This window comes from Strigops habroptila, chromosome 9, assembly GCF_004027225.2.
Source record: "Strigops habroptila isolate Jane chromosome 9, bStrHab1.2.pri, whole genome shotgun sequence".
NCBI classification, from domain to species: Eukaryota; Metazoa; Chordata; class Aves; order Psittaciformes; family Psittacidae; genus Strigops; species Strigops habroptila.
This window is the reverse complement of record NC_044285.2, coordinates 17,142,916-17,169,234: the sequence shown is the minus strand read 5'-3', so window position 1 is coordinate 17,169,234 and position 26,319 is coordinate 17,142,916. Positions and strand designations below refer to the sequence as shown.

Below are 26,319 nucleotides of genomic sequence, written 5' to 3'. Positions count from 1 at the left end.
AAAGCATCACTGAGGGATGTGTTTTACCTGTTTTACAAGTAGGGGACTGAAGTATAGCTTCAGAGACTTGGCTTGGGCCACACAAGAAGCCTGTGTCATAGCCAGGAATCAACAGATTCACATTTCATTGCTTAACCACAAGACTTCAGAAAATAAAAAGTTGAACAAAAGCAGATGCAACACTGAGGAGTTGAGTCTTGTGTGCAATTTACAGGGTGCTTAACTCTCTGCCCATAGAACTGGAAAGATCTGCTTTGGAAGGCCGATAATGCTTCTGCATTCCTGGCAATTTAATTGCAAACTGACAGAGATTTCAGCCTGCCGTGTATTTCGGTGGCCTTCGGTGCCAGTCCAGATAGTGCAGGATTTCCATTTTCTACTGGCACTTCTTTTCATCATTTTTTTCTTAAACCCACTGGTGCAGCTTCAGAATAATGATTATTTAGGGCTGATTGTCTGGCCCAGAGGACCCAGAAAAGGGAATTTCACTGTTATTTCTACCCAGGGAGTTTTAGAATGTCAGCCTGATGTCGCACAATGTAGGCAGGAGCTAAAAACCTGAGGTTGGTGTTTCAACTTTAAAGCTTTCTTTGGCAGAGTCTTATTTTCTTTACATTTGTGTTTGATTTTTGAATATGTGCTCTTTAATCTAGCAAGGACATATAATAAGCTCTTGAGGCATAATAAGCTCAATAAGACTTGAAACACTACCTACCTATTTAAGTATTTGCGTGGCTTCTATTTCTATTGATGTATCCAAGCACAATACAGTATTTAATGGATCCTCGCAGGTAGGAAGCCTCCAATCCTGATGTTCTACGGGTATAAACTGAATTACAGAAAGGCACGTGCCTAGCTCCATGAAGCTATTTAATCATTTAACTCCTGGTGTTTTCAGAGAGACCTACACATCTCACAGCAGCTGGACGCATGCATAGCTCTGTGATAGTTCTGTGACCTGCCGTGGCTCACTCACACAATCCCTGTGACAGCACAGAGACTTGGGATCAGATCTTCTCGGTCCCGTGGTAGCAAACCTCCTATTAGCCTGAGAGGAAGAAATGTTTCCCATACTCCTCTGAAAGAAGGCAGGAAAATTCAGGCCAGAAGGAAAGGACAGGTTTTAACTGTGAGGAAAACAAACTTCTTTGGGAATTGGGATGTGTTTTCTATTACCTGATGTGTGTATGTCTGTAATAATGGCACTTCAAAAAGAAGTGTCATCTGGTGTCACTGGTGGGTATGGGCATCATACAAATCCCACTGGGTGATATTCCATTGTGTTTATCACACAGAAGGTGAGATCTGATCGTAATGTTACCTGCCACCCTTGTGTCTCTGTTTCTGTGAACTTCCTTAAACTTATCCCAGCATTCTGATGCTGGAAGCAGTGTGTTCACAGAATTGCTTTTAGTCCTAACCCTATGATGCTGTATTAAGCAGTTATATCTATTATGGTCAGAAATTTTGGAATTGGGAATATGGGGAAGGAGAGTGGGATGCTGTCTGTCCCTAAATGTTGTACAGCTAAATTAACTCATTGGTCAACTATCCTTCCACAGTGCAATTATTTTTGCACATGCAGAAGACACCTCCCTGTAAATTCCTTGTGACATAAGGTTTCTAACTAAAATTGGGTCATAGCTATTTAATTGTTCAGGTGTCCACCCACGAGGGAGCTACAGAGAGCTCTTTCAATTCCTTGCAGTCAAGTAAGTAGCAGTTACTCTCATTTACCCTCTAAGGAAATAGTCCACCAAAACTAATACGTTGATTCCTTAGCCCCTCCCTGTCACTAATCACTCAGCTCTTGTAGCTAGGTACTGACTTGGTCTTCAGCACCAGAGTGTCCAACTGCCTCAGCCATTAGTTTTCAACTTACAACACTCTGGTGATGTAAGGAAGCGTTGTCCTCATTTCACAGCTGAGGAATTGACACATCAACTAAGTGACTTGCTTAAAGTTTCACAGCAATACTAGACATAGAAACCAATGACTTATTCATAAACTATTCTGTTTCTTGGAAAACTAACCCTGTGTTCCCTGTCCTTCTGCCTGCTACCCCAGATCATCTCCTCTTACTGATTTAGCAGGCTAACAGTTTAGTTCTGTGAGTATTTTAACCTCCCCTAAGCTGGTATTGCCAGAGAAATGCACCCTCCCTCGCAGGAGCACAAGCAGCGTTGCCACAGCCACGTGGGGAATTAAGTCGGGAAACTGATGCAGGTTAAAGTTAATCCCCCACAGAACAGCTTCAGCCTGAGTCCTTCCCTCCTTTGGCTCTGTCAGGGCAGCTGTGCAGGGAAAGGGAGGGAAGGCCAGCGCCCTTCAGTGACCGGGATCTCTGCTATCTGAAATGCTTGTGGAGCTAGTGGGGTCGAGTTCATCAAAACCTTATCCCAAATCAGTTCTAGTTTTGTCTTTCTTTCGAGTGCAGAATGCGTGCTTTGAATTTTTCCCGTGTCGTTAGAGCCCACCCAAAGCCCAGTGATGGGGCAGCTGAGAAGTCCAGAGCGCAGGGGAAGCTTTGAGTGAGTTCTTGCTGTGGTGACGTTTTAGACCTTCCCTGCATGGCGAGTTTTTCTTGTGTGGCTGCTGTCATTACAAATGGTTGACTCTATAAGCTTTTCTGTTTGAAATTCAACTACTTCTGAGGAGTTACAAATGCAACCAGAGAAGAGCACTATTACCAGGATAAGTACATTTATAAAGGGAATCACAGAAGCGTTGCAGCTTAATGGCACATGTCACCTTGCACCATGTTGACCTTTCTGCCTTGAGCGGTTCCGTACAAAACAAGTTGGAATTGCATGTGTGTTAGTCTTCAGTTATCTCCAGGAGCTTTCTGCTGTGACTTTCATATGAGAGTCATACATATGGGAAGAACCCCCTGTTTTTCTGATCCCTCTTTCAGAAGGGGCATTTGGAGAGCTTCCAATCGCTATGCTGAGGTGGGCTTCAGCTTTCAAAACAGAGCGCCTGTTGAATCCTCCTGCCTCACTTGAAGGACTGCAGCATCTGAGGTCCTGTGACTGTGGAATGGTGCCTTCAACCTGACTACATCAGAAATACAGAAAACTTTAAGATGGGACCTTGTCATGCAAACAGCTTGGTTGTTTATGACTAAGGCTAAGAGAAAGGTGCCCATGGCATTTAAAAGGAGACTGAAGGGAGTTCTTGAACTTAAGAAATTGCTACAGAAGAGAGCAAAACATTTTTTTAACAGCTGCTGTTCACAGTGTTTTACAGCGGGTGGTATGTATTCACCTGAGCTGCCCTGTGACCCCGAGAGTCTCTTCTGCTGTCTTTGTGGCTGAACCCTGTGCCCCCGCTTTTATGCTTTTTCATGTTCTGGCCCCGCTGGGGCAGAGAATGGGTGTCACAGTGGTCCTCAGTGCCACAGGCTTCCGCTGAGAGAACACACAGGCTGTGTAAGCTGCAGCCACTGTCCCAGTTCCAACCCAGACATCTCTGAAGCCTCAAAAGAAATGTGTGTGGGATTGATGTATTCGTTTCTTTTGCTGGGCCTTGCTCAAAGGCTCAAGCTTGGGACGTATATCAGTTTGGTTTTCCTTCTCCACTGAATACAGATCATAACATTACAGCAGAGGCATTCTATGTAGTAGGAACCTAACAAAAACCAGATTTTAACATGGTCACTAGCTCCTTTGAAGGAGGCAGTGTTAGCAATTATGATCTAGACTAGACATTGGTAAGAACTTACCAAATAATTACAGGCTTCCTAAAGTAGTATAGTATGAGTAATTGCAGGTTTAAAAATGTTATTATGAGGAGTAGTTTATACCGAAACTTCATCCTGCTCTTTGAAACCAGAATCCGTAACCCTCATCGTGCCACAGCAAATGCTTGTCCTTCTCCACAGAAGAATGCAGACTGGCTTTATTGTACAGCAAATGTTCTGTGGTACATTATTTAAATTAGCATATAATAGAAACCTAATTGCTCACTAGGGCCCAGAGCTTTAGCTGGTGGAGATCAATGTGCTTCCACTGGAGTCAGTGTAGCAGTGTTGATTTTCACCCCTTGAGGATCTGGCTCAGCAGCTTGTTTCTATTCCAGGCATTGTTAAAGGAGATAGTGTGTTTAGAATATTAAACCATGGCATTGTCAGAGATAGTCAACTCCATTTATGTGCAAGTGAAGAGAAATAAAGCAGTAAAACCATTATTTTTATCTGAGGATTTCAATTTACGGTGTCGATTATTCATATTGACTGATCTGGTACAACAGGGAAATCACAAGCATGGGGTCATCTTGTTGTGGTTTTAATTTCCGATGTCTGTAGTTATCTAATCCTCTCAGTGTGAGCAAGCATGATTAGTATTTATTTCTGTTCTGTGTGCCAGTGCCCTGGGCCAGGTTCTGTGCTAAATCCAAAGTGACTCTCTGACTTAATTGGCTTTAACTTGTGCTGCTATAATATAAATAAAATCTTGTACTTTCTGTGTAAAGCACCCGCAACTCCCCAAACATTTCTTCTACATGGACTTCCCGGTGTTAAGGCTTGTGGTAGATCTGTTTATATTGGTTTTTATTCAGTGTGAAACATTTGCTAGCCGTGTTTCCCAAATAATACTTGAGGAATCTGGAAGATCTGGAAAGGATCTGGCTGCTTGTTAACCATTGAGAGGCTACCAGGAGCGCTGTTAGAGCTGTACCACTGGTTAATGCATTGCATCAGTAAGAGCAACAACTGTCTGTCTCTGGAGAGTCAAGTAGCAAAGCAAACCATAATTCTTCACTTTGTCAAATGGTTTTTACAATCGTTTGGAATGCTTGCTTAGTGAAGCTTATTTTGCTTAATGAATGCTCCATTCAGGAATAGTGAAACTTTAGGGCTGAGCTGAGCCAACAGTTCTTCTTTGTGGAGTTTGTTGCCTCTCCTTTCACTTCTGTTATTCTCAGCAGACCTCTGGCTGCTCCCCCACTTACCCCTGCTTCTGTTTGTCCCCTGGGAGCTTTGGATAATCAGAGTTGTGCTGCAAGCATTCTTCCCAGAGCAGGAATGGGGGAGTTCTGGTTAAAGCTTTTGGGTCTTCATCAAGGACAGTGCAGTTAACTGACTGTGTGAGCCTTTCAAAATGCTACAGTGTTAAAACTGCAGATCTGCAGCTGCCTGGCATTTGTCCTTGTCTGTTTTCTGATGCACACCGAACACCAGCAAGGAAAGAAACATCAGCAAGAGGGATTGGTGCAGACAGACTTGAAAGGGTTGAGAGATTATGTTCGTCATTCTCAGGGAGTTACTGTATGGCTTCATTCAGCTCCGGTTACGAGGTTGTTTTCTTGTCCTGCCAAAGTGATGAAGCTTAGCTCGTAATTAAGTGGTTTGGATTGTCTGTGGATAAAATGATCACAATAATACAGGCGCTGTTTCTGTTATTTTCTTCTACCATCAACCCTCTTTTATTTGAGGAAACAAAAATCCAATGCATTCACTACTTGACAGCTTCTACTTTTTTGGGTGATTTGGCCTTTAGAACCTTCTGTTAACGGTGTGAAGCAAGTTGGGTTTTCCCTTTAAATCTGTCAAATGCATTTAGCAATAGTTGACTCAATCATTTCATTCTGAAATCTCCTGTTCGTACTTGTACTTTACCCAAAGCTTGTATTCTGCCCAGTTCTATGGGAAATAGGATTGTCTTCTCCTTAGTGTACTGTCAGACTTGTTTGAAAGAGATCAGTATTCTCGGGGTAGGGGGTTGGGTGACCATTTTGCAATTTTGTGATTTTTATAAGCAAAAGTAATGAAGTATTAAGGCATTCATATATATGGTGGTGGTAAGTCAGCACATCAAGTTCCTTTGTGTTCAGTGCTGCGTTTTTCAGCTTCAGTGCGTTTTTTGCTTGGGTTTGGGTTTTTAATTTGTTTTTCCACTTAAAAACATGGGGACACATTGAACATGTGTGGCCAGAGACATACAGGAGTCATCCCATGTGGAGGTAAGAAGCCATCTTAGAGCCAGGAGCTGGCTCTAAGACTGTGTTATCTCCAGTGCAAAGATGGCCAGCATTAACATTCTAGAGTCTGATGGCCAAATGGCACAACCCCAAACATGTCAGCTTTTCTTTTCAGGGTGGCAAACTGTGTTAGATAGTTCATGATGCAAACTGCTGTTACTTCTAGAGTATGTGAGCCTCTGATGGCATAGCAGATTTTCTTACCTCTCTAGGTTAGATGAAAAGCTGAACAAGCTTTGAGAGCAGCAAAATGTGCCACTAGCTACACTGCAGTAGATCAGCTGGTGCTTCTTTGCTTATATGGTTTCACTCCCTGGTGTGGTCAGAGTGGTGCAGCTGCCCCTTTGTTAGGAAGAAGCAGGATTGCAAAGATAATGGGTGAAGGCACTGGAGCATTCATGGCAATAATTTATAAGAGCTGGAGATAAATAAGCAGGCAAAGTTGAAGACTTATCTGGGTGGGGGTATTAGCATTTTGAATACTCTCTGCACAGATGCAGTTATCACTTAATTGACTTTACCTTAGGGAACACTAGAAAATCTCTTCGCAGCTGTAAAGGAAAAGCTTGTGCACGTAGTCCATAATGGGTCTGTTGTGCTTGTGCGAGAATCTGAGGCTGCAGGCTGTCACGACAGGGAAGGAGGAAGCCTGCCTCGGATCTGCTGCTGCTGTGCAGTCGGCATGGAGGGGGAAACAGGACTCCTTGATCAGCTGGAGAGAGCAGGGACAGAGCTATCTCTTTTCCTGTCCCATTCTGTCTGTCATGTGTGGAGGCGAAGGAGCAATGCAGGAACCAGGAAAAGACTGATTTGTTCCTTTCGTTTCTATACTTGCTTTTCAGACTTCCGATAGAAACAAAGAGGCTTTCTTTGAGTTTTCAAGGACTTTTGTGAAGAAATAACCGATTGTGTGATATTTAGAGAGGCTGCAGTCAGACCTGTCATTTGCCTTGCTCTGCAAAGAGCCATCTAGTCTCTTCAAAACCCTACTGTGCCTGTATGAATGCGGAGAGTGAATTCTCCCTAAGTCCATTACTGGACTGAGAGGGGTATTGGGTGCCTGGCACTCTGGATTCTCACCCTGCTGATGTACTGGAGATGGCCAGCCTTGTCAGAGTTGTGTGGCTGAGGTCAGTGACACCCTCAACTCAGTGGGGTCTTTCCCAACAGAGTAGTTCCTTGGTTTGCTTGTAGTCGTTATTTCAGGATTTGCTATCTAAGCATGTCGGGGTTTTATTGGTATTACTCCTTCAGCAGTAATATGGGTTACTCCAGGCATTGTTTAAAAGGTTATTTTCTTGCATTTCTTAAAAGAGAGATTTGGCTTAGAGCAAAATCAGTAAGGGGAAAAGAATTAGGAAATCAAACCCTTCCTTTCCCTTGTTGAACCTCTCAGTTTTCCAACCTCAAATAAGTATGTGAAAGGGGTTTAACAACTTCAAATTGGATTTTGGAATGTCAGATGACTCTAATAGCCTTTGTACACAAATAACAACAGAAGAGCTGATTATTGTTTCTGGGCTCTGCGATGCACTTATGTAATCATTAATCTTGGCACTCCTTTATCTCCAGCAGATTAGGAGGCCACTGTCATTTTGAAGACTACCATTAAGTAGACTTTGTTAGTGTTTAAATATGTGAAGCTTAACTTTAAGCTTCCTTAATGTATGCAGTGGAGGTATCCTGTGTGTACAAGGTTGCAATAGAGCTGTTGTAGTAAGTTTCAGTCACATATCTGCTGCCACAGTCTGACCTCAGATGGGGTTTTATGTACAGTATTTGTTAATCAGCGTCTGAAGACACTTGGAAAGCTTTTTAAGCGTAAAGCATTAAAGTATCTGTTTGAAACAGCAAGCAAACTTGCTTTATCTACTACCTTTCAGTTGGTTTAATCACTGAGAAGCAGGAAATTAAATGCTATGAAATCAGCAGGCAAAAGAAAGGGTTTTAATGGAGGTCGTAGCACCTAATCTGATTGTGGCAAAGGAAGAGCTTTTGCTAGACCTTTTCTTATCACAAGCTTGTAATTTTCTAAAACATTTTTGTGGGCAACTGCATTTTTTTCCTTTCATGATTCTTGTCAGGAAATGAAGATGGTTTTCAAACAGACATTATGAGCATATAAAGAAGCAGGGAAGCAGAGCTGAGTCCAGGGAGAAAGCATGAGCATGGCTCGTGGGGGACAACACTGTAATACATGGCGTGAAGAACATGTTGGGGAAAAACCCTCTTTGGTAGGAGTGGTTTTGAGACTGTTTGATAGACTGATGGTGGGTTTATTTTGGTGTAAGCCAGAGCCTACAAAATTTCCATCTCCTTTGTTAACACCCTGCATGTTCTGGTGCAGTTTTGGGGGACAGGTCGTAGCATTTTCCTCCTGTGCCCTTCTACCCCGAGAACACCCAAGGGAGGAGGAGGAAGATGGTGCAGTGCCAGAGTGCAGGCAGGCAGAGCTGGCCGTTCTCCACAGCCTCTCCCCAGTCCCTGGCCGACTTGGTGGCCCCAGCCCGCTTCCAGAGATGAAGGACCATCGTGTAACTTCATGCAAGTCCATGAAGTACCACTAAGATTACAAAGAAAAAAGTTCTATCACCGTGAAACTGGAGTGATGCAGTCACTGGTTGAGAGAAGGGGAAGAGTGTCAGTTCGAAGTACAACAGAAATGCCTTGTAAAGCCCATTCTGGGTGGTGAGAGACACTGGTCCAAAAGCTGCAGGTTGGTGAAAATTGTCACTAGCAAGAAGCAAGTGTTGCCATGCTTGGTGCAGTGTGTGCCGGTACCTGTGTGGTAGCAGGCTCTGACAAGTGTGCAGGCAGCCCCTCTGGGTTGTCTGGAGTGAATGGTCAATGTGGGGGAGTGTGTAGGTCTCCTCCCAAAGCAGTGTCACAGGTTTGGGGAAGAGCAACAGCAAAATTACACTCTGCATCAGTTTTTCACCATCCAGGCTGTCCTCTGAGCAGTTGTAGAAGTGTTGGTGCCTTCCTCCTGGTCCCACGTATTGCCAGTATTGCTCCCTCTGAGATGGAGCAGAGGCTGAAAGAAACATCTTTCTTGGAGAGGAAAACGTGGTTATTTCTTCAGCAGAGATTTGCCCCTGTGTCACAGAACAGGCCATAAGCTCTTGATAATGGCTGCACTTTGTAGTATATTAAAATCTATAAGGAAACATATCAGCTGTAACTCATTGCTTGTTTTGGGACTCCAGTGACATTTTCTTTCAAATGAAGGAAATGTAGGTATGATTACTCTATTTTGTTCTCCCCTCTTCGAGCCTAGGGGAGTAGCTGAAGCTACAGTGGCTGAGAATGCAGCTTCCTCTGGAGTGTCCCTCCGTTTCATTAATCCTCAGAAGAGGACTCGTGAAGAGGAGCTGTGACAAAACGACACACATACGCTAGAAGCAGTGGCAATGGAAAGCATCCTTGGGTCAAAAAGAGTGACCCCATGCAGCTAGAAAGATGCAGGATACAGACTTGAGAAGAACCTTTCTGTGAGGTGTGAGGGAATCTGGCTGTGCTTTGCTTCTGATGGCTGTATATCACAGAAGGAGTTGAAGAATTTGTGCTCAGTATTGGCTGCCATGTGAATCCAGAAAGGAGGTGTTGGAGAGAGTTAATAAATGAGTGAGTGCAGCTGAAAAGCTCTTTACTGTTCAGAGTTCTGAAGTTGGTTTTGGTTGTTATTGTTCATGTCTTAGATGAATCATCTGAAAATGAAAATTTAAACTAGATGTTTAGAGCACACCTTTGTGAGAAACTAATGATTCCACTTGGCATACAGCATCAAAGGAAGCCTTTTTAATGACATCAAATTCATGTACAGCCAAAAAGAAAAAGGAAATATCTTAAAAATGCAATTGTGGTCACTGTAGAAGGTTAGAGGTTCTCAGCTGGGTGAATTTTATTACTCCCCCCCCTGCAACTCTTTCTCTGGAAGTAAATTCAGGTTTTCAGTGGGTTTCCATCCAGGTGCAGCTCTCTGGAAAGGAAGTGGTTCCTGCACCAGCCGTGTGCGCCTGGCTTTAGCTTAATCGGACAAAGTCCCATTTCTCAATACATCCTGCAATTTCTGCAGAGGCCAAACCCTTCATAAAATCCATGCAGCCTGGCATCATGGCAGGACCAAGCTGAATCATGACACTCGCCTTGTTTAAGGGGACACTTGCCTTATAGGATTCCCCCTCTTCTGAGTTCATTCCATATTCCGTCTTCCAGACTGCCCATTGCTATCGCAAGTGGAACTTGACTTGGCTGAATATTGAAGTACAAAGGAAAGTGTGTGCATTGTGACAGAGAACATGTGGTGCTTATGGGTTGCTACTCAGAGACAACCTTCTAAGTAGTAGTATCTGGAATTACTAATGCTTGATCTGAGAGCTACACGCACGAGTAGCATCAGTGAAATTGCATTGTTACCCATGTTTAGCTAATGCTGTAGTCTCACTGACCTAATGTCCTTTAACCATTCAGAAGCCTGTCACCTTGCTAATGAATTTAGTTGAAATTGCTAATAACTGTGACACTGTTGCAAGTGATTAGCTTTTCCCAGGTGTTTTTTTTAATCTGATAACTGTAGGTGTCATTTGATTTGTGCCTAATGAGACCATGGAACTGAGATGTAATTTTGCAAATGGATAGCACAAATGTACGTAGCTCCTTAAGAATATCAAATGACAGAGGTTTCATGTTGTATAAAAGGAAGTCTAAGATTCTCTAAGACTTCTAAGCCTACCCTTTTACTGCTGTTCTAAAAAGCTAGTAAAAGATCTTTCCTTAATGAACTCTAATGTAATTTAGCTAGCAACTAAGTTACTCCCATAATCCTTCATACAGTAACTATACGCTTTGCAATAGGGACTAAAATGATTGCCTTCAAAGTGTTGCTCATTTAATACTGTTTGCAGCCTATGAAAAATAATTCAAGTGAAGGTTGTTGGGCTGCGATACTTGTAGCTGACTTGCTGAAGTGGTGCTTAGAATTGACAAGTGGTTGGTCAAGTTCTTTGTTTTCCTACTGCAAGCAAGTAAACTGAAATGGTGAGATGTCCCCCTAAGCCAGTACATTTAATGAGGGAGAAGAAGGTGGGAGGGCAGTGCTGGAGTTCACAAATTCCAGTCTTCAGAAGGTGAGGTCCAACACTTGAGAGTAGGAAGTTTCATTTAAAGTGGGGCCTATGTGCATTAACCTGTGGAGCAAATGTCAGAGGTAATTTAGATTTTCACTATGAAATGCTACATTATTAAAAGTTTTTTGGGTTTTTTTTTTTTTTTTTCATTAAAATCAAGTCTCTGTTAGCTTCTTCTGGAGAATTGGGAAATTGGACAGCAGTACAAATATATTTAAGCTTTGTGGTACGGGTTTCTTTCTGGTGGGAGGGGTGAGAATGCTAGTAGTATTGCCCAGCTAGCTCCAGCAAATAAATGTACTCTGAATTACGTCCTCCTGCAGATTTCACTTTCTGTTTTTCTCCCTGTTGATACTACAAAATGAAAGACCAACATACAGACACCAGAAGGAGAAATTGGTGTAGATTTGCTTTTCTCAGTATAACAGAAAAATAAGTTGCAAAGACTACGAGAAAGCTCAGTGTGATTGAGTGTGTAAGGGCACTTGCCCTGCCTCGAGGTACATACGCGTCTCGGCCTACCAGCTCACTTCTTTTTTCCAAGGTTGGTAGTTATCTGTAGGAAGAAATTAGGGATGTCAAAACCTGAGTGAACTGTAGAATCCTGTAAAAACACAGAGCGTGGATTGACAGTAGCACTAGCTTGCTGCTTACTGAATAAATGCAGTAGCAAATGAGAGCAGAAGTCATCAGTGTTGGCAGTTCCTGTGGTGATAGCTCACACCTATGTTGCTTCTAAAACTTGTATTTTGTGTGGTTTTGTCAAGTGCAATGTTCTGTAGTTGTGTAACTAAACCTGTAAGCGTTGGGCTTTAAAGTTAAAAAAGGAAACTAACAAAATTCCAACAACTATAAGCAGTGCAAAATGCTGGAGGTTTGTTTGTCAGGAAGTCTGCTCGCTGGTTTCTTGGATCATAAGACCAAGACCCAAGATTTGGCAGTAAGTCCCAGTCACCTAAGATGGCTGTGGATGGAGGTACAGATAAAGCACGATTATCCTGATTACGTGGATAGATAAAATGAGACACCAACTAGCGTCCCCATTCGCGCAGCAAATCAGCACTAGAATGAGGATTATAGTATCTATTTCTTGACACGCAAGTCAGGGCTTTTATTAAAACTGTATTATAATTCATTAAGGAGAGCCACATGATTGCAGTGTCAGTGTGTTTTCTTGTGGAAAAGCTGTTTTTCTTGATTGTTTTATTTAAAAAGAAGTACATTTAGCCATCTTCAAATTCATCATATGCCAAAGTGTGTTCATTGTAGCCAGTGTAACTACTGTTAATTCTCAGCCAGAGAAGAAGAGTGGAATTAAATGGTTAAATGTTTATCATAAGCACCTGAGCCACCAAGAAGGAAAATGAGAAATCAAAATATTACGGGAGAAAACTGGTGTTGTATGGAATTTGGAAGACTCTTCTGGCCAACTAGTCATACTAGTTTTCAAATGCTTTGGGTTTGAAATGCGTAGGACATTGCATAGCAACACTTCCCTTTGTTCTTTCCCCATTCTTGCTCTTTGCCACTAAGTTTGGTTACTATGGCTTGGTACTGTGCTTGTGTTGCATCTAGTGAGTGAGTCTTCTCCTCTGCTATAAAAAGACAGAATTTATACTCAGAGTTGGTGCTTTGTTTTTTCTTGGTTTTATCTTCTCAAAGGAGAATCATTATCCTCTGTCTTGCTACAGTGTATATCTCTTGGTGCGTATTTCAGCCATCTTCACAATTCGAGTTCAATTTAAGTTCATGAATGCAGTAACAAAGCTGCACACAGCTCTGTAGACTTCACAAGCTGGGAAGATGTTAGCTGTACGCCCTGGCAAGTAATGAGAGAGATTCTCCAAAGAACTACTTTTCTGTGCTCATGGACAACTCAACATCTGGATACAGCAGTCCTGATTAGTTTGAGTCTAGGCTTGTGGTTCAGTGGTTTGATGTTATAGTTTGGTCTGTGGTATGGTTTCAGAATGTGACCAGAGTCCCAAGCTAGAGCTGTCTCTACCTGTCATCTCGTTTCAGCTGCTAACTAGATTGCTGGCCTTTCCTCAAAAGTACAAAGAAAAATATGTCTTCAGTTGGTCGGTGATATGAATGTTGAGATGCCAAGTTGCATTGCTGGGTCAAAAAAGAATGACAATACATCTGGATGGATAAAGGCAAGACAGGGGAGAGATATAAAACTTAAGGAAAATAAAAATCACGTAGTGTTGCACACATAACAGAGGGAGCAAACATAATCTGAGTTCCTCTGGAAACCCTAAATCAGTTTTTAGCTTGTTTGTGCTCCTAAACACTTGCAGAAGCCCTAGATTGTTTGTGTTGGCATTTCTTTTTGTTTTAATTTTTCTTTATAAGAATTAAGAATATTATGGTGGTCTGTTAAGGTTTTTCAGCAATTATCTATTTGAATATAGCATTAAAAATATGGAGACAATATGTCACCACAACAACTTCACATAAATAGTTTTGCTGTTAAAGAATCCAAACCACTTTCCACACAGCCTTCTTTCATGAGGTATTCAAATGTCTTTGTCGAATCTAGTGCTTCATGTAATAGCAAAGCTTTAGTTCTTTGAGATTGGTGTAAGAAAAATTTCTTGGCTTAATGGAAAACAAACATAAATCAGTGATTCTGGCATGAGAACACGAGTTCTTACTGAACTGTTCCCTTCAGTGTGTCCCGATCAGTAACAGAAGTTGAAAGAATTTAGAGTCATTCCTAAAATCAGTCTGGCAAACCCCAAAAGTGCTCAGGTTGTTCTGTACTGTTTATCCTGCATCTCCTTTGATACTCTTTGAAGCCAGTTGTTTTTAGCATTAAGGACTGCTGCACAGTATCAGGCAACCTTGTAAGAGGGATCCAGCTGTGCTCAGGCCCAAGGATCTAGTCTTGGATTGCAGCATTTCTGTCTTGTGTGTTTGAGGTGTTGCTCATACTTCACCTTTAATTAATACTTTGGTGGCCGTGTTCGTTTCTACTCCACCCATCACACCTACAGACTTCAAAGGATTTATAGCAGCACAACCTCAGTATTTATTTTATTTTATTACTGGTGTGATTTCCTAAGGAAACAAGGCTTGGAGAGGTTGTTTGTGTTTGTCTGGTTTTCTGCCCAGCACCCCAAGCCCTCCTTATTCCCAAAACCATTGCAGCCAAGGTCAAGAGCATCAGCAGTCCCAAAGATGTATTCCTACACGTTTCATGAAAATGGAAAAACATACTCAGAAACCCAACTAATGCTCCACTGAGGGGCTATGGATAGGAGGAGCTGTAAAGAAGAGGAGGATGCAAGGAACATCCAATGTGCTGCAAAGGCTTCTGCTGGAATGTCAACCTTACTGGACCCCAGAAAATCTGTTGTGAGACTCAAATCCTTAGGATACCACGTTTAGTTAGTTCTCCTTGGGAGGTACTTGTCACTAGCAGTATCATTGGGATCTCCAATGGGACTGTCTATAGAATAAACAAACCTTTCACACAAGGAGTGGGCAGGTAAATTCTATCAGCTCTTATCAAAACACTTCCTGTGTGCTCCAAAAATGCTTCAGACATCTACCAGCCAGCTTTCATCTTTAGAAGTACACAGGGTTTAAGTGTTTTAGTCCATATGAGTGGGCAGATGGTCACTCACGGTGCTACATTGATGGAATGGGCAGAGCTGTGCACCACTAGCTTTCAGTTTAGTGCAGTTGCAGCATTTGCAAGCTGCAGGTGTTTGGAGGTAATTTGCAGCCAGCACAAATTACTTAGGGTACATGACAGAGCAAATTATTTAGGTAATGAAGCTGAAAATGCAGGAAGATTAGAATATTATATAGTAAAATCAGTCCTTGTTAATTCAGTTTGTGATCAGATATCATGTTGCTTTAAATACATTACATGCAGTACCCTTGTTTGAGTCAATGAATATGTATGAATATGTCAGTGAATATGTATGCCTCCTAATTTAATCAATATACTTACAAACAGCACTAGCAACGATGTCTGGCAGAAACTGTATCCCTTTAGAAGCAGGTTAGCCTGATTTGTATATGTATTGTATTTATTTCAAAGCCCTTTTGAATCAGCTGCTGAAGTGTATGTACCCTGGGAAGCAGGGAAGAGGCGAGCCATGGGCAGGGAAAGGGGTTGAAACCTTTCTTGCAGTCAGAGATGGGATAACTTCTTAAGCAGTACCCTGGGACCAGGGGATCCTGGCTGATGTACATTCCCCACATTGAGCCTCAAGGAAAGCTCTCCATTCAGCTAGGAATTTTGGTTAGGGTGCTTTCCCCAGAAAGACAGTGGATTGGAAAAGGATGCTCAGTGCCCACAGAAGTTTTAAGGAATAGAAACCAGTCTGGCAGACTAACCAGTATGCACTTAAGTTCATCTTTACTGAGTAAAAAAGGAACGTGTATACCTGGAGTTTCTTGATATTTCTGCCTTGAGAGCTAAAGGGTGGGAACTGTGATTTCTATGAACTCCATAGAAATGCTCTTACCTGAATGGTGCCTGTGTGCACAGGTAGTTGGGAGCCTGTGTACCATGGGAGTGGAAGGGAGCATTTCTATACAGGCTTTCCTTTCCAGAAAATGCTGATTTTTGGATTCACAAATAGTAAGAGGCAGTAGCGTTCACCTGACTTTCACCTTCTAAAAGTTAGGCTTGCAATTAAGGTATCATTAAATTCCTTCTCTGGGGAGTGAAGAGGAGGCCTCTCCACTCAGGGGTTCATCTTGTTGGTCCAGAAGAGGGTGAATCATGTCCCTTCTCCCTTTCTCCTTCTCGCTTTCTCTTTCTCCTTCTCTCCTTCTCTCTGTTTCTCATCACTCTAAGAGCAGACAAGACAATTAACTCAGCTGATTACCCAACCTCCAAGATAGCTCAGGTCAGCGAGGAGAATATCCCCTAAAAGGCAGGCATGGGGACCAATTTTTGCTTCCATTAAAGAACCCTTCCCAGGATACCAAATCTGAGGTTTCATACCTGTTGCGCATTGGAAAAGGTAACATGATGGGTGTGAATGCACAAGTTTGACATAACAGTGCGAAGGCAGGAGGAAAATCCTTTTTCTATCCCAAGACAATTCATTTGAAAAACACATTTCATACAGGCACACTAATGGGGAGGGGAAAACTTCTGTCTTTGGGAAATAGTTTTTGTTTTGAAAGATGTTTTCTTCAGGGTGCACTGGTAATACTCTGTCCTGGGTCAAGGCTAAGTGTGGCTCTGCTTAAATGGCAGAACTGGGGAGGAAGATGCCCCATGCTTTACATGGCTGTACGGGCTCTTGTCCCAATGTGAGTCTTCCCAAGGAGTTAGAAAGGAAGGAACTAAAGGTTATGAAGAGTTGTACAGAGCATTTCCTTACAAATATAGAACTAGATTTATTTCTGCCTCTACTGCTCAGACCACACAAGGAACCACACAGCATTTCAGGATGCAGAAATTAATAGAGAGGGAGAGGCTGTCTAGAGGGGTCAGTCTGGGGAGGGAGGCAAGCCCAGGGAAGGTGTTCTAGATTTGGGGAAAGAAGTGCAGCCTGGAGTAGGAGGGAATAAGGTATATTCCTGCATATTCTTCTATTCTAGATGCAAACAAAAGCTGGCGTTCAGCACGTTCACATTCATGAGCAATTATGTGGAGGCAGTCACATAATTTAAGCACACCAGAGCTACTTCAGACAATTGCCAGGTGAAGAGACAGTGGATGGAGGAAGAAGAAGGGTTCAGAGCAAAAACACAGGCTTTTTTTCCCCTATAAAACTTAGTCTCAAGTTCGTGTTCTGTCTGATTTTGAGCAAGTCAAAGAGTCCACACTCAATTTTGCTGCTGTAAAATGAGGATCAGATGATGTTACAGCATCTGATGTTACAGCAGGAAGATTACCAAATGTTGCAGTGGTAGGAATAGCTACCAGTTAAAAGTCACACATACAGAGACCTCAGTGGATATCAGGTGCCCTTTTCTATGGAGATAGTCTTGTGTTTCACATGAGTCCTTAAGGACCTTTGTAGGTCCCTGCCAACCCAAACTATTCTATGATTACCACCTCTGGCCCTTCGTGGTCACTTCCCCCTCTCAGGAGCCATTTCTGTAGCAACTTGTTTGATGCTTTTGGTGGGTCTCTGTGCTTGAGCTCACATTTGCTGCTCTTGGTGGTTTGTTTGGGCTTTCATTCCTATTCCTTGCTGCCTTTGGCAGAGGACATCCTTGGTGGTATTGTGGAGCACTGTTATTTCAGGGTGTGAAAGATTCTTAGGCCTTTAATCTGGGAACACAAACTACATCTGTCACCTGGGTATCTGTAGCGGTTTCTAAGCAACCACAAGAGTTTATTTTTCTTCTGCAATTCATATTTAAGAAATAATTTGCTCATGCATGAACCAGAATCAGCCTGAGCACCACCCCAGGAGACAGAAATTGTAAACTGTAATTTAGGCTAATTCTAGTCTAAAGCATGAATTAGAGTATTTTATATAATCTTGGAAAATATACCATATAAATATATGTAAGCACAGAACAGGTACAATTAATGTGAGCACAGTAGGAAGCTTTAAGTAACTCTGGGAATGTGAGAAACCAAGTTGGAACATATTCTTGACATGTAAAAATATTTCCCACCTGCCTTGTTTGCATAAGAACAAGGTTTTAGCAAGTACATATTTGCATGTCAAAGTTAAAAGTGGGGAAAATATTTTCACCCTTATAAGAAAAATGCATAATCTTGGCAGAGGCAATTTGCATTTAGTAAGTTTAAAGTATTTAAGTCCTTTCATGCTCTATGGAAAGTGTACGAACTTGTGACAGGGATTCCGCTGCAATGAGTGATGTGCAGAGGCACTCACGTGGAGCAGTAATTGATCCGATGCCTTCCCGTGCATTCATTTGTAATTGATTGTGGCAGTCCCCAGCAATTTGTGCTTCCCAGTTTCATCCCACTGTCTTGTATCCCAGAGTGAGATGGTAAGTTGAGATTTCAAGTGCTGTATGCTTAATCGAGAGCGAGCACTCTTGCAGATGGAAGTACTCTTAGAAGTTTAGAAGTACTCTTCTGGACTGGAAGACATCTGGAATGCTGAAGCGATACCTGGTTTGGTGCCACTCCTCACGCACACAGTGGTTGGCAAATGCTACACATCTGGAGCCTGTGAATCTGTGGAGATTCTCTTCAACCAGTGCAGCATCCTGGAAAATGCATTTGGGACTAATTATGGCACCTTTTAGACTATTAGTAACCTAGCTTAAGGCCATCACTTTGAAGGCATATTACATTCCTTCAGAAACACTCTGCAAATGTCTTGGTGCTTGAGAAATAGGGATTGCATGGACAGGCTTCGTGGGTGATTTAACTGATGTGCTGGAGATTGTAGATAAACAAGATCCAATTGTATCATACCTCTTCAAAATAAGGCACTAATTATGTATGTAAAAGTGAAGGTAAAATATAACACTGCCATGCAGCTGTTGAGATATTCATGACCACTGTGTCAAAGGAGCTGGAGAAAGCTGCAGGTTCACTGTAGCAGAGCGGAAAAATAATCTCACATTGAAAAGGCATGTCTGGGAATCAGTAGATCTGTCCTGGAATTTGCCCAAGGATTGCTCTCTGGATCTGAACTGAACGTTACACAGATTTTGAGTTGTTGTGAATTTGCCTGTTGTCCAGCTTGCTGATGTGAAGTGGGGTTCTTCTCGATGTTTTGGTCATAAACACCTCATGCTCTAGTAGTAATTAATGTAACACATTAATAAAAGAGTATACACTTCATTTTTCCCTTGTATTAGTGCACTTCCTGCTCCATTGCGTTTAATGTGTTAGCTGGAAGCAAAGTGAAATTAAAACAGTTTTTGGAAGACTGCAAGGAAGATTTATTTCCTTCTTTTAAGCATCCTAAACAGACCTTTTGGTTTCTGCCCATCCTCTTGTTGCTGGAGGGAAGGTGGGGGATTAAAGGTCAAGATCGCAAAGATCCTGATGATGGAAGCAGATGCACGTGGTATCTTGTAATAGTGGACGTGGTTGTTTGAATACAGTGTTCAGAGTACAGCCCAAGTAAAGCTAATGCATTGTAAGACAGGACAAGATGTGATTATATGTGTTGTCACCGCCCTAAACTGGAGCAATAAAAGCTCTTTGAAACAATTTGGTGTCTTGTAAATGGATTTCAGCTCCTCACAAAGGATTAACAGCACTTCTGATGGTTGGTAGAGCCACAGCAGGAGTTGTGTTTGTACTCCAGTTCAGAATAAGCTGGTTTAGGAAATCTTACGTAGCCTGATCCTAATACTGTTGTGGCAGAGACTGGGTTTTCTTGGAATGTTTTGGTTATTGACCTAATGAGTGCAGTCTGTGTTTGTGTGAGCATGTGCAAGCACATGTAAAATGTGGACTCCTGGTCTTTGATACTGCAAAGCACTGCCTCAGCCTGGTCCTATCTAGAAAGACTTGCTAGCAAAATGACTGCAGCTGCAGTATGATCCAAAAGTTGAAGAGCAATTCCTGAGCATCCTGGAGCCCCTTCTTAAATCCATGTATTCAGATGGGAGGGTGCTGTGATTTAGAGTTTTGCCACACGCTGAACTGAATTCAATAGGTGTGTTTTATATGTATGAAGTTCCATTTCAAAACTGGGGGGTTCATATCATGTATCTCTGTGGCAGTGTTCAGCCTCCGCCAACTCCCTTGGTTTCCATAAGCTGACCAGAACACTGCTGTATTCCCCTCTTTGCCTGTTTGGTGGTGGCTAACACACAAACACATGCTGGGAATTCACTCCCAGGGCAGATAGGTGACTTTTCGATTTCTCGTGTAAAGCACAGTTCCTCTCTGCCTTGTCACTTCTCTCTAGGCTTGGCCACTGGTAGCAGTGGATGGCATGATGGGCACCCCTCTGGTGAGGGTGGTGTGCTCACTGTCAGGCAGGGCAAACTCTAAAATTACCTTTTACAGCCTCACATTAATAAGATTGGAAGAAACCTTTCTAGTGTTGTCTCAGCTCTTCAGCCAAACTGTGAACTCTCCTATTCTTTTTGGCTTTGAAATGCTGATTCTAGCCTTCCTGTGGGTTCTTAAACACCTTCTCAAATGACCCATTTTAATAACCCAAAAGCCATTATATAACGAGCAGCCATAATTTAGCCCAAAGCTCTCGGGGACCCTTGCAGTTCAGCAATGAATAGTTAATGCAGTATAATGTTTACAAGGTTATTAGTTTTCACTGTACAAATGCTGATCAGGGAATGCTTTTATAAGGTGTTTAAAAGAAAATGTAATTAACTGGTTGCGTGCTTCTGTTGCAGCTCAAATTGAAATTATTCCATGCAAGATCTGTGGAGACAAATCATCAGGAATCCATTATGGTGTCATTACATGTGAAGGCTGCAAGGTAAGCTTCTAAAATATTAAGTCTTAAAACAGCATTTAGTGTTTTGATAGTGATTATTTTCCTTCCTTTTTTTTAAAGAGCAAGCATTGCACTGTATAGTTGGATCGATGGATTCCAGTTCAAAGAACATGGAATCAATTGGGAATTCTGAAGTACTGGTTTTATTTGGGTTTGAAATACGGCATTGTGTGGCACACACAAACCTCCTCCAGATTTTGGAACAAGCCTTAAAGACCATGCAGTTGTACTGTGTGTGCTGTGAACTGTCTCTGTGGATAAGGAGAAGAGGTGCAGAAGGACGATCTGCGTCCAGCATACCACAGAGAATCTGTTCTGTGGATTCACTTGAGAGTTTGTGCCTTTCTTGAATCTCCCTCTCTGTTTTTTGCTTTGTGAATGGCTAAGAAGCTGTGCTGACATACGTGAGAGCTCTCTGACTTCTCAGTTTTCTTTTGTCTTTTGCTACAGTTGCACATCCATTCTGGTAAGTATGGGAGATGATGTTGCACAAAACTGGTCGGTGCCTGTTCCTTGCAGTGCAACCATTGCTGTGTAAAGTTCAGGCTTTAATTTTTTTTCCCCATTTGTACCTTCAGTAAGTCCCGTGAACAAGGGTTGCACTAGAAGCATTTATGTTTTGTTTAGTTTGTCTCTCACAAGCAAGAATTAAGTTGGACAACACTAACAGCAGGCCAGAGCGCTGTGAAGCTTATCGCTCCTTTCTATCACTGGTGCACAGTTACGGTACTAGCTTGGAGTGCCACAGTGTGCGCAGCTGTGCTCTGGCTTCTGCTTTACTCATGTCTGCATGTGTTGCAATTCCATGCTGATAGGTTTTTTCTAGTGCTAATCTACATTGTAGGTGTGAAGAATTTATAATGATGACAATTTTCAGTCTGCTCTCCTGGCTTGCTTGACATTACTACCTATCTTCAAACAGTAGCTTCCTTGCTTTCACATTATAGAGATTTCTTTTGTGTTTTACCAAGGAAGGCTTTTGTATTCCCGTTAGCACATTGTCTCAGTCTCATGGAAGTCTGGGTAAGAAGGAAGAGAAAAAACTAAAAATTTAGGAATGTTAGAATGATACAGGACAGCACCGTCTGCTCTTTGTGACTGCTGTTGCTGTGGGAAATGCCAGAAATGCGCTAAAAATGGGTTGATAATGAAGTGGTTCCTTTCTACAGCTGTATGTGGTCAAGCAGAATTTATCAGATTTCAGCTGTGAAGCGGCAGACATTTGCAGTGAGAATTCTGCTGTATGACCATCTTGTCAAAGAGTATCGAGTTATGTTCAAGGTCAGCCCTTAAGCAGGCTGGGGCCAGTGTATCCTGGTGTAACTGAGCCTCGAGATCTATGACGAACCACCTCTGTCAACAGAGGGAGGTCAGCGCAGCACTACCGCTCGCCTAGGCGGGGAACAGGCCTTTCTCAACATGGCTTGTTGCAGAACAGGAACGGGCTGCCAAAGGAAAGGAAAGTTGCCAGCTGAATTATCTGTTGCTTCATCTTCATGCAGTTCATTTGCCTTGCCTTCTCCCAAGCCCTGTATGTGTGAGAAAAGCCCCTCCAAAATGCAGGAGGAGGCAGTGGAGCACATCATGCAGTTCCATTAGTAGATAGCACTGCAGGTAAGAGACAGAGCACGTCCATCGAGCATCCCTCCATCAGGGACTGTGCTTTCCTGGGAATAAATGCAAATGTGAGTTATCAGGAGAACAGTCCTCTCTGTACCTCCAGCAGTCAGAACATCAGACGTTAGCCGGACAGCAAGAAATCCATGTGCAGCTCCTTACGTTTCAGAACAAATTATTTTCCTTGGAGTTCTGTATAAACTGAATTCTCTGGGAGCTCTGTGCAACCCTCGCTCTGATGCTGAGAATCCCCTGCAGCAGGCAGTTGGTGGGGAAGGGTGGGAGGAGAGGCAGGTGGACAGGAATGCTCGGCACACCGGAACCACTGGAACCTTGCAAGCAGAGTGTGCATGGGTAAGACAGACAGGGGCCCAGTGGATGAAGCTATTCTCCTTCTCTTGAAGTAGCAGAGTGACGTTTTCTAGCCATAAAATTTCAGGCAGGATTTGAAAGGCAATGAATATCAACTTAGTTAACCAAGTTATTTCCCTTTCAGGAGGGAAATAACTCTGAAGCTCACTCTTCTTTAATGCCAGAGCCCAGATGACCTGCAAGTGGTGACAGCTAGGGCAGTGCTAGTGGCACGAGCCGCAGGAGGAGTTTAAATGATCATGACCGAGAGACCATTTAAAATGCCCTACTGTAGCTGATGGATTTTGTTTGTGCTACACTTTTCCACAGTAATGTCAACAGAGTCTCACCCAACAGAACTATTTTGGCTGGCGAAAAAGTTGGCATAGCCTGGCTTCTGCCGAGTGAGCCAGGTGTGTGTTGGAATGGGGTTTTTCCCAGCTTTTCTGTGGCTATGATCGCTGCAGGTTTGAGCATGCTTACATTGCTCTTCACGTTACACTAAACCTTCTTTTGTAAGAAGTACTTTTCTGTGAAGACCTAGTTCCCAGTCCTGTGCTCTGATTCCTGGAGCTGATGTTCTGCACCAACAGACCATCCCAGAGAAGTCAGTGAGGTTCTTGCACAGGTGCTACAAACCCATCCATGTGTGTCAGATGGCATGGTCAGGGCTTTAGCCCTCAGAAGTGAACAGATGTGCTGCTGCCCTCTCAAGCCAGGCCTGTCAAGAATGATGTACAGGCAGCACGAGCAGCACAAAGTGGGGTGTTTTCAGCTCTTACTGTTTTTCACGCTGGTTTGGTATGAACTTCAATGTTACTTAACAGTAACATTAACTTAAGTTATGAACTTCAATGTTACTTAACGGTAACATTAACTTAAGTGTTACTGTGTAAATACCAATGACCACAGGAACGGTAATTTATTTAAAACCTAAAGTGACGTTTTAGTTGCAGAGACCTACTTTGCAATCCTAATCTGTATCGTGTATGAAATCACAGAGAGGCTCTTGTCAAATTGCTGATCCTGTTGCTCTTCTACAGGCTTGTGACCCTTGCATTTCACATGGTTGCAAGTCTTCTGCCCCATTGTTAAATTGCGTTTCACGTAACTAGAATTGAAGATCTGTAATGAAGCTAGTGTCTGTTTTGTGGGAAGTTTTTATTTCCTACCCCACTCTGATGTTACTGGCTGGTTTTATGAAGTTACTGGGTGTGTTTTGCATGAACATCATTGAATACTCCCAACCCATCAAACTATTGAGCTGAATTTCAATCTGCCTTTAAGAAATAAAATGGAACACCCCCTCCTCTTCCCTCCATCCAGTGAAAAAAGGTTTTAGCGAGGCTCTGTTTAATGCTTTATCTGGGAGGGCTTCAGTGGCTTATTTAAATAAACTACATTTTAAAAGAGAAGGGTTTTTTCTATCTAACCATTGCTGATATCCAGTATGCAACATACAGTGGGGGAAAAGGGATGATGAGATTAATCATGTAGGACTTTTACTCAGAAACATGGATGAAGAATGACACAAAGACTGTGTCACAACTCAGAAATAAAAGTTTATTTTCCTGTGTAAGTTTGGAAATAGTACTATTGCAGTAGCATTACTGAAAAGACTCATATCTGTATGGGGCATTTCTTCAACCATTAGTTGTGGGAACCCAGTAACAACCTTTTGCTCTCCAGTAGGGATGATGCTAAGAAAGGAGATTGCTTTATACACAGCCATTGTTCTCATAGCTGAAAGCTGAATCCAGTTCAGCATTGTCAGAAAACACCTGAATGCTTCAGAAGGACATAGCAAAGCACGTAGTTTGAAATTAAGTTTTTGTTAATGAACTGTGTCTTTTAATGCGCAGGTGCAGTTACTTGTGCTGCCAGTGCTGTCAGTTCATGCCCAGCTGACCCACGGGCGCCTTAGTGTGCGCCCCTCTTCCCCTGCCTGCAGCGCTTGGTCTCAAAGCCGTCCCTGCAGGGCACTGCTGGGCAGTGCTCACCTGTTTATAGGTACCAGCTTTTGCCTCTTGTCTCTTTTAAGAGCAAAGATGGTCTTGTTCATTTTAACTACCGGGAACATCTGTGTGTGTTACTTCAGAACAGTACCTGGTGTATTGTCACGTCCCACCTTGCGTTACTTCTGGTCATTCATTTCCTTTGTTCACTTTCTTTACTAGCCAACCTGCCATTACTCTAGTGTTGCAAACATCTACCTCGAATTCAGGCTTTGAAGTTTCTCTATTTTTAATTTTCTTCCTGGCCAATTCCAAGCAAAAAACATTAGAGATGAGCCCCGTTACAGCATGGGCAATCAGGAGCCCTCTGTAACCTGATGAACACAACCTCACTCCTGTCTTTAATACAGCTGTAAAATGGAACATTTTTTCTCTGTTTTCAGTGGCACTATAGCTTTGTTGTCAAATACTTAATTAACCAAGTTTTTAAACAGTGTTGTTGCAGCACTCTCCTCCCTTTACAACTAAACTGTCTGCTCATTGTCTTAAAAGGGTTAAAAAGTTGATCTTTCATACGACAGTGTATTTTTCTGGTGTTCCTTTGATGGTTTGCTTTAGAAAACAGTAAAAGAATGATTCCCCCCCCAACTAATTGTTAATTGCTCAGAATATTGCAAAACTTAATGATACGTGGAAGTCTTTAAGTATTAGCCATAAATCATGGGATTATGAAAAAGCCTTTGTTGTCACTGGCTTGCATACAGTCATTCCAAAACGTCTGCCATTAGGATGCAGCGAGGCAGCTGTCAGCTGTTTTCTTGTAATTAACCAGCCAATGAGCAGCTAATTAAGACATATGTGTATACAGAAGTGGAAGTGGGTATGGTAATGAACTGTAGGAATCAATTCATTAAAGGAAAATTTGTCAAAAGACCAAACATGAGATCAGCATTTCAGCCTGTGCCGCAGTGGAGAGGGAGCCCGGGCTCTGCCGGCTGGGACCTTGGGAAGCTCAGCGGGCTTTTCCCTGCTGCAGAGCACACAAACCTCTGCAGTACTGAGCACTGAGGTTACTGCAACTACTGAGAGACTCTGCAGAAACTGCTATTTACATTTCAAAGTTCTCTTTTAACAAGTTGTTATTCAAACTGACTTGCAGATGAAAAGTTCTTGCACCCTTTTTTCCCTAACTTGATTTCTTGGCAGCATCTGAAAACCCGTATATTGTGTATAAATAGGAGTCTGAAACGCAGAGATGAAGCTATGGCTTGTAATCTGCTCTGCTCTTCTTCTGGCACCGGGCTAATACATCTACATAAAAAGGGAGACATGCAAAGCTCAATGAGGCCTCATCAGAATCAGCTGGATCTTTGTGCTGCCGGCAGGAGGAGGCAGGGCTCCGCGCTCGCTGCCAGAGCCGTCGCTCAGAGCCGTGTCCCACGGTGGCTTCTGGAGTGCAGCAGCAGTTCTGTTCCTGTGTTGGATCCAGAGGGGTCTGCTCTGCCCACAGCCCATTAGGCAACTGCCTGCATGTGAAGTAATGGTTGTCAACATGCATGCCATCGAAAGCATGTGGCCTGGGCTGGTTTGCATAATGCTTGGATGTAGACACGTGTACCAGGCATGCATCCACCTCCTCCTTCCTGGTGGAAAAATTATAGCTAGCTCTGTGCCTCTGGCAAAAGCCGGGGAATGGAAGAACAGAATGTGGCGTCTCTCCTTCTCCTAATGAAGGGGGAAGATCCCAACTGATGAAGAAACTCTATTTACTTACAGAAGGCTCTTGTAATAGGCGCTTCCCCACATCTTACAATGATAGGAGAGCCCAAGGTTAGAAAACTCATGGGCAAATGACAATGGTGTAGGAGAACTTTGAGAAAAAACCTTCAATTTAAC

General features: G+C 42.7%; 1 protein-coding gene across 1 annotated transcript in view; it reads left to right on the top strand.

The window, feature by feature from the left end:
• The window catches only part of RORA (RAR related orphan receptor A), a 347,811-nt gene that overhangs the window by 306,213 nt on the left and 15,279 nt on the right, over positions 1-26,319 (top strand). The window contains 1 exon segment of the mRNA XM_030498277.1: positions 20,397-20,482. Coding sequence (XP_030354137.1) covers positions 20,397-20,482 — 86 coding nt within the window.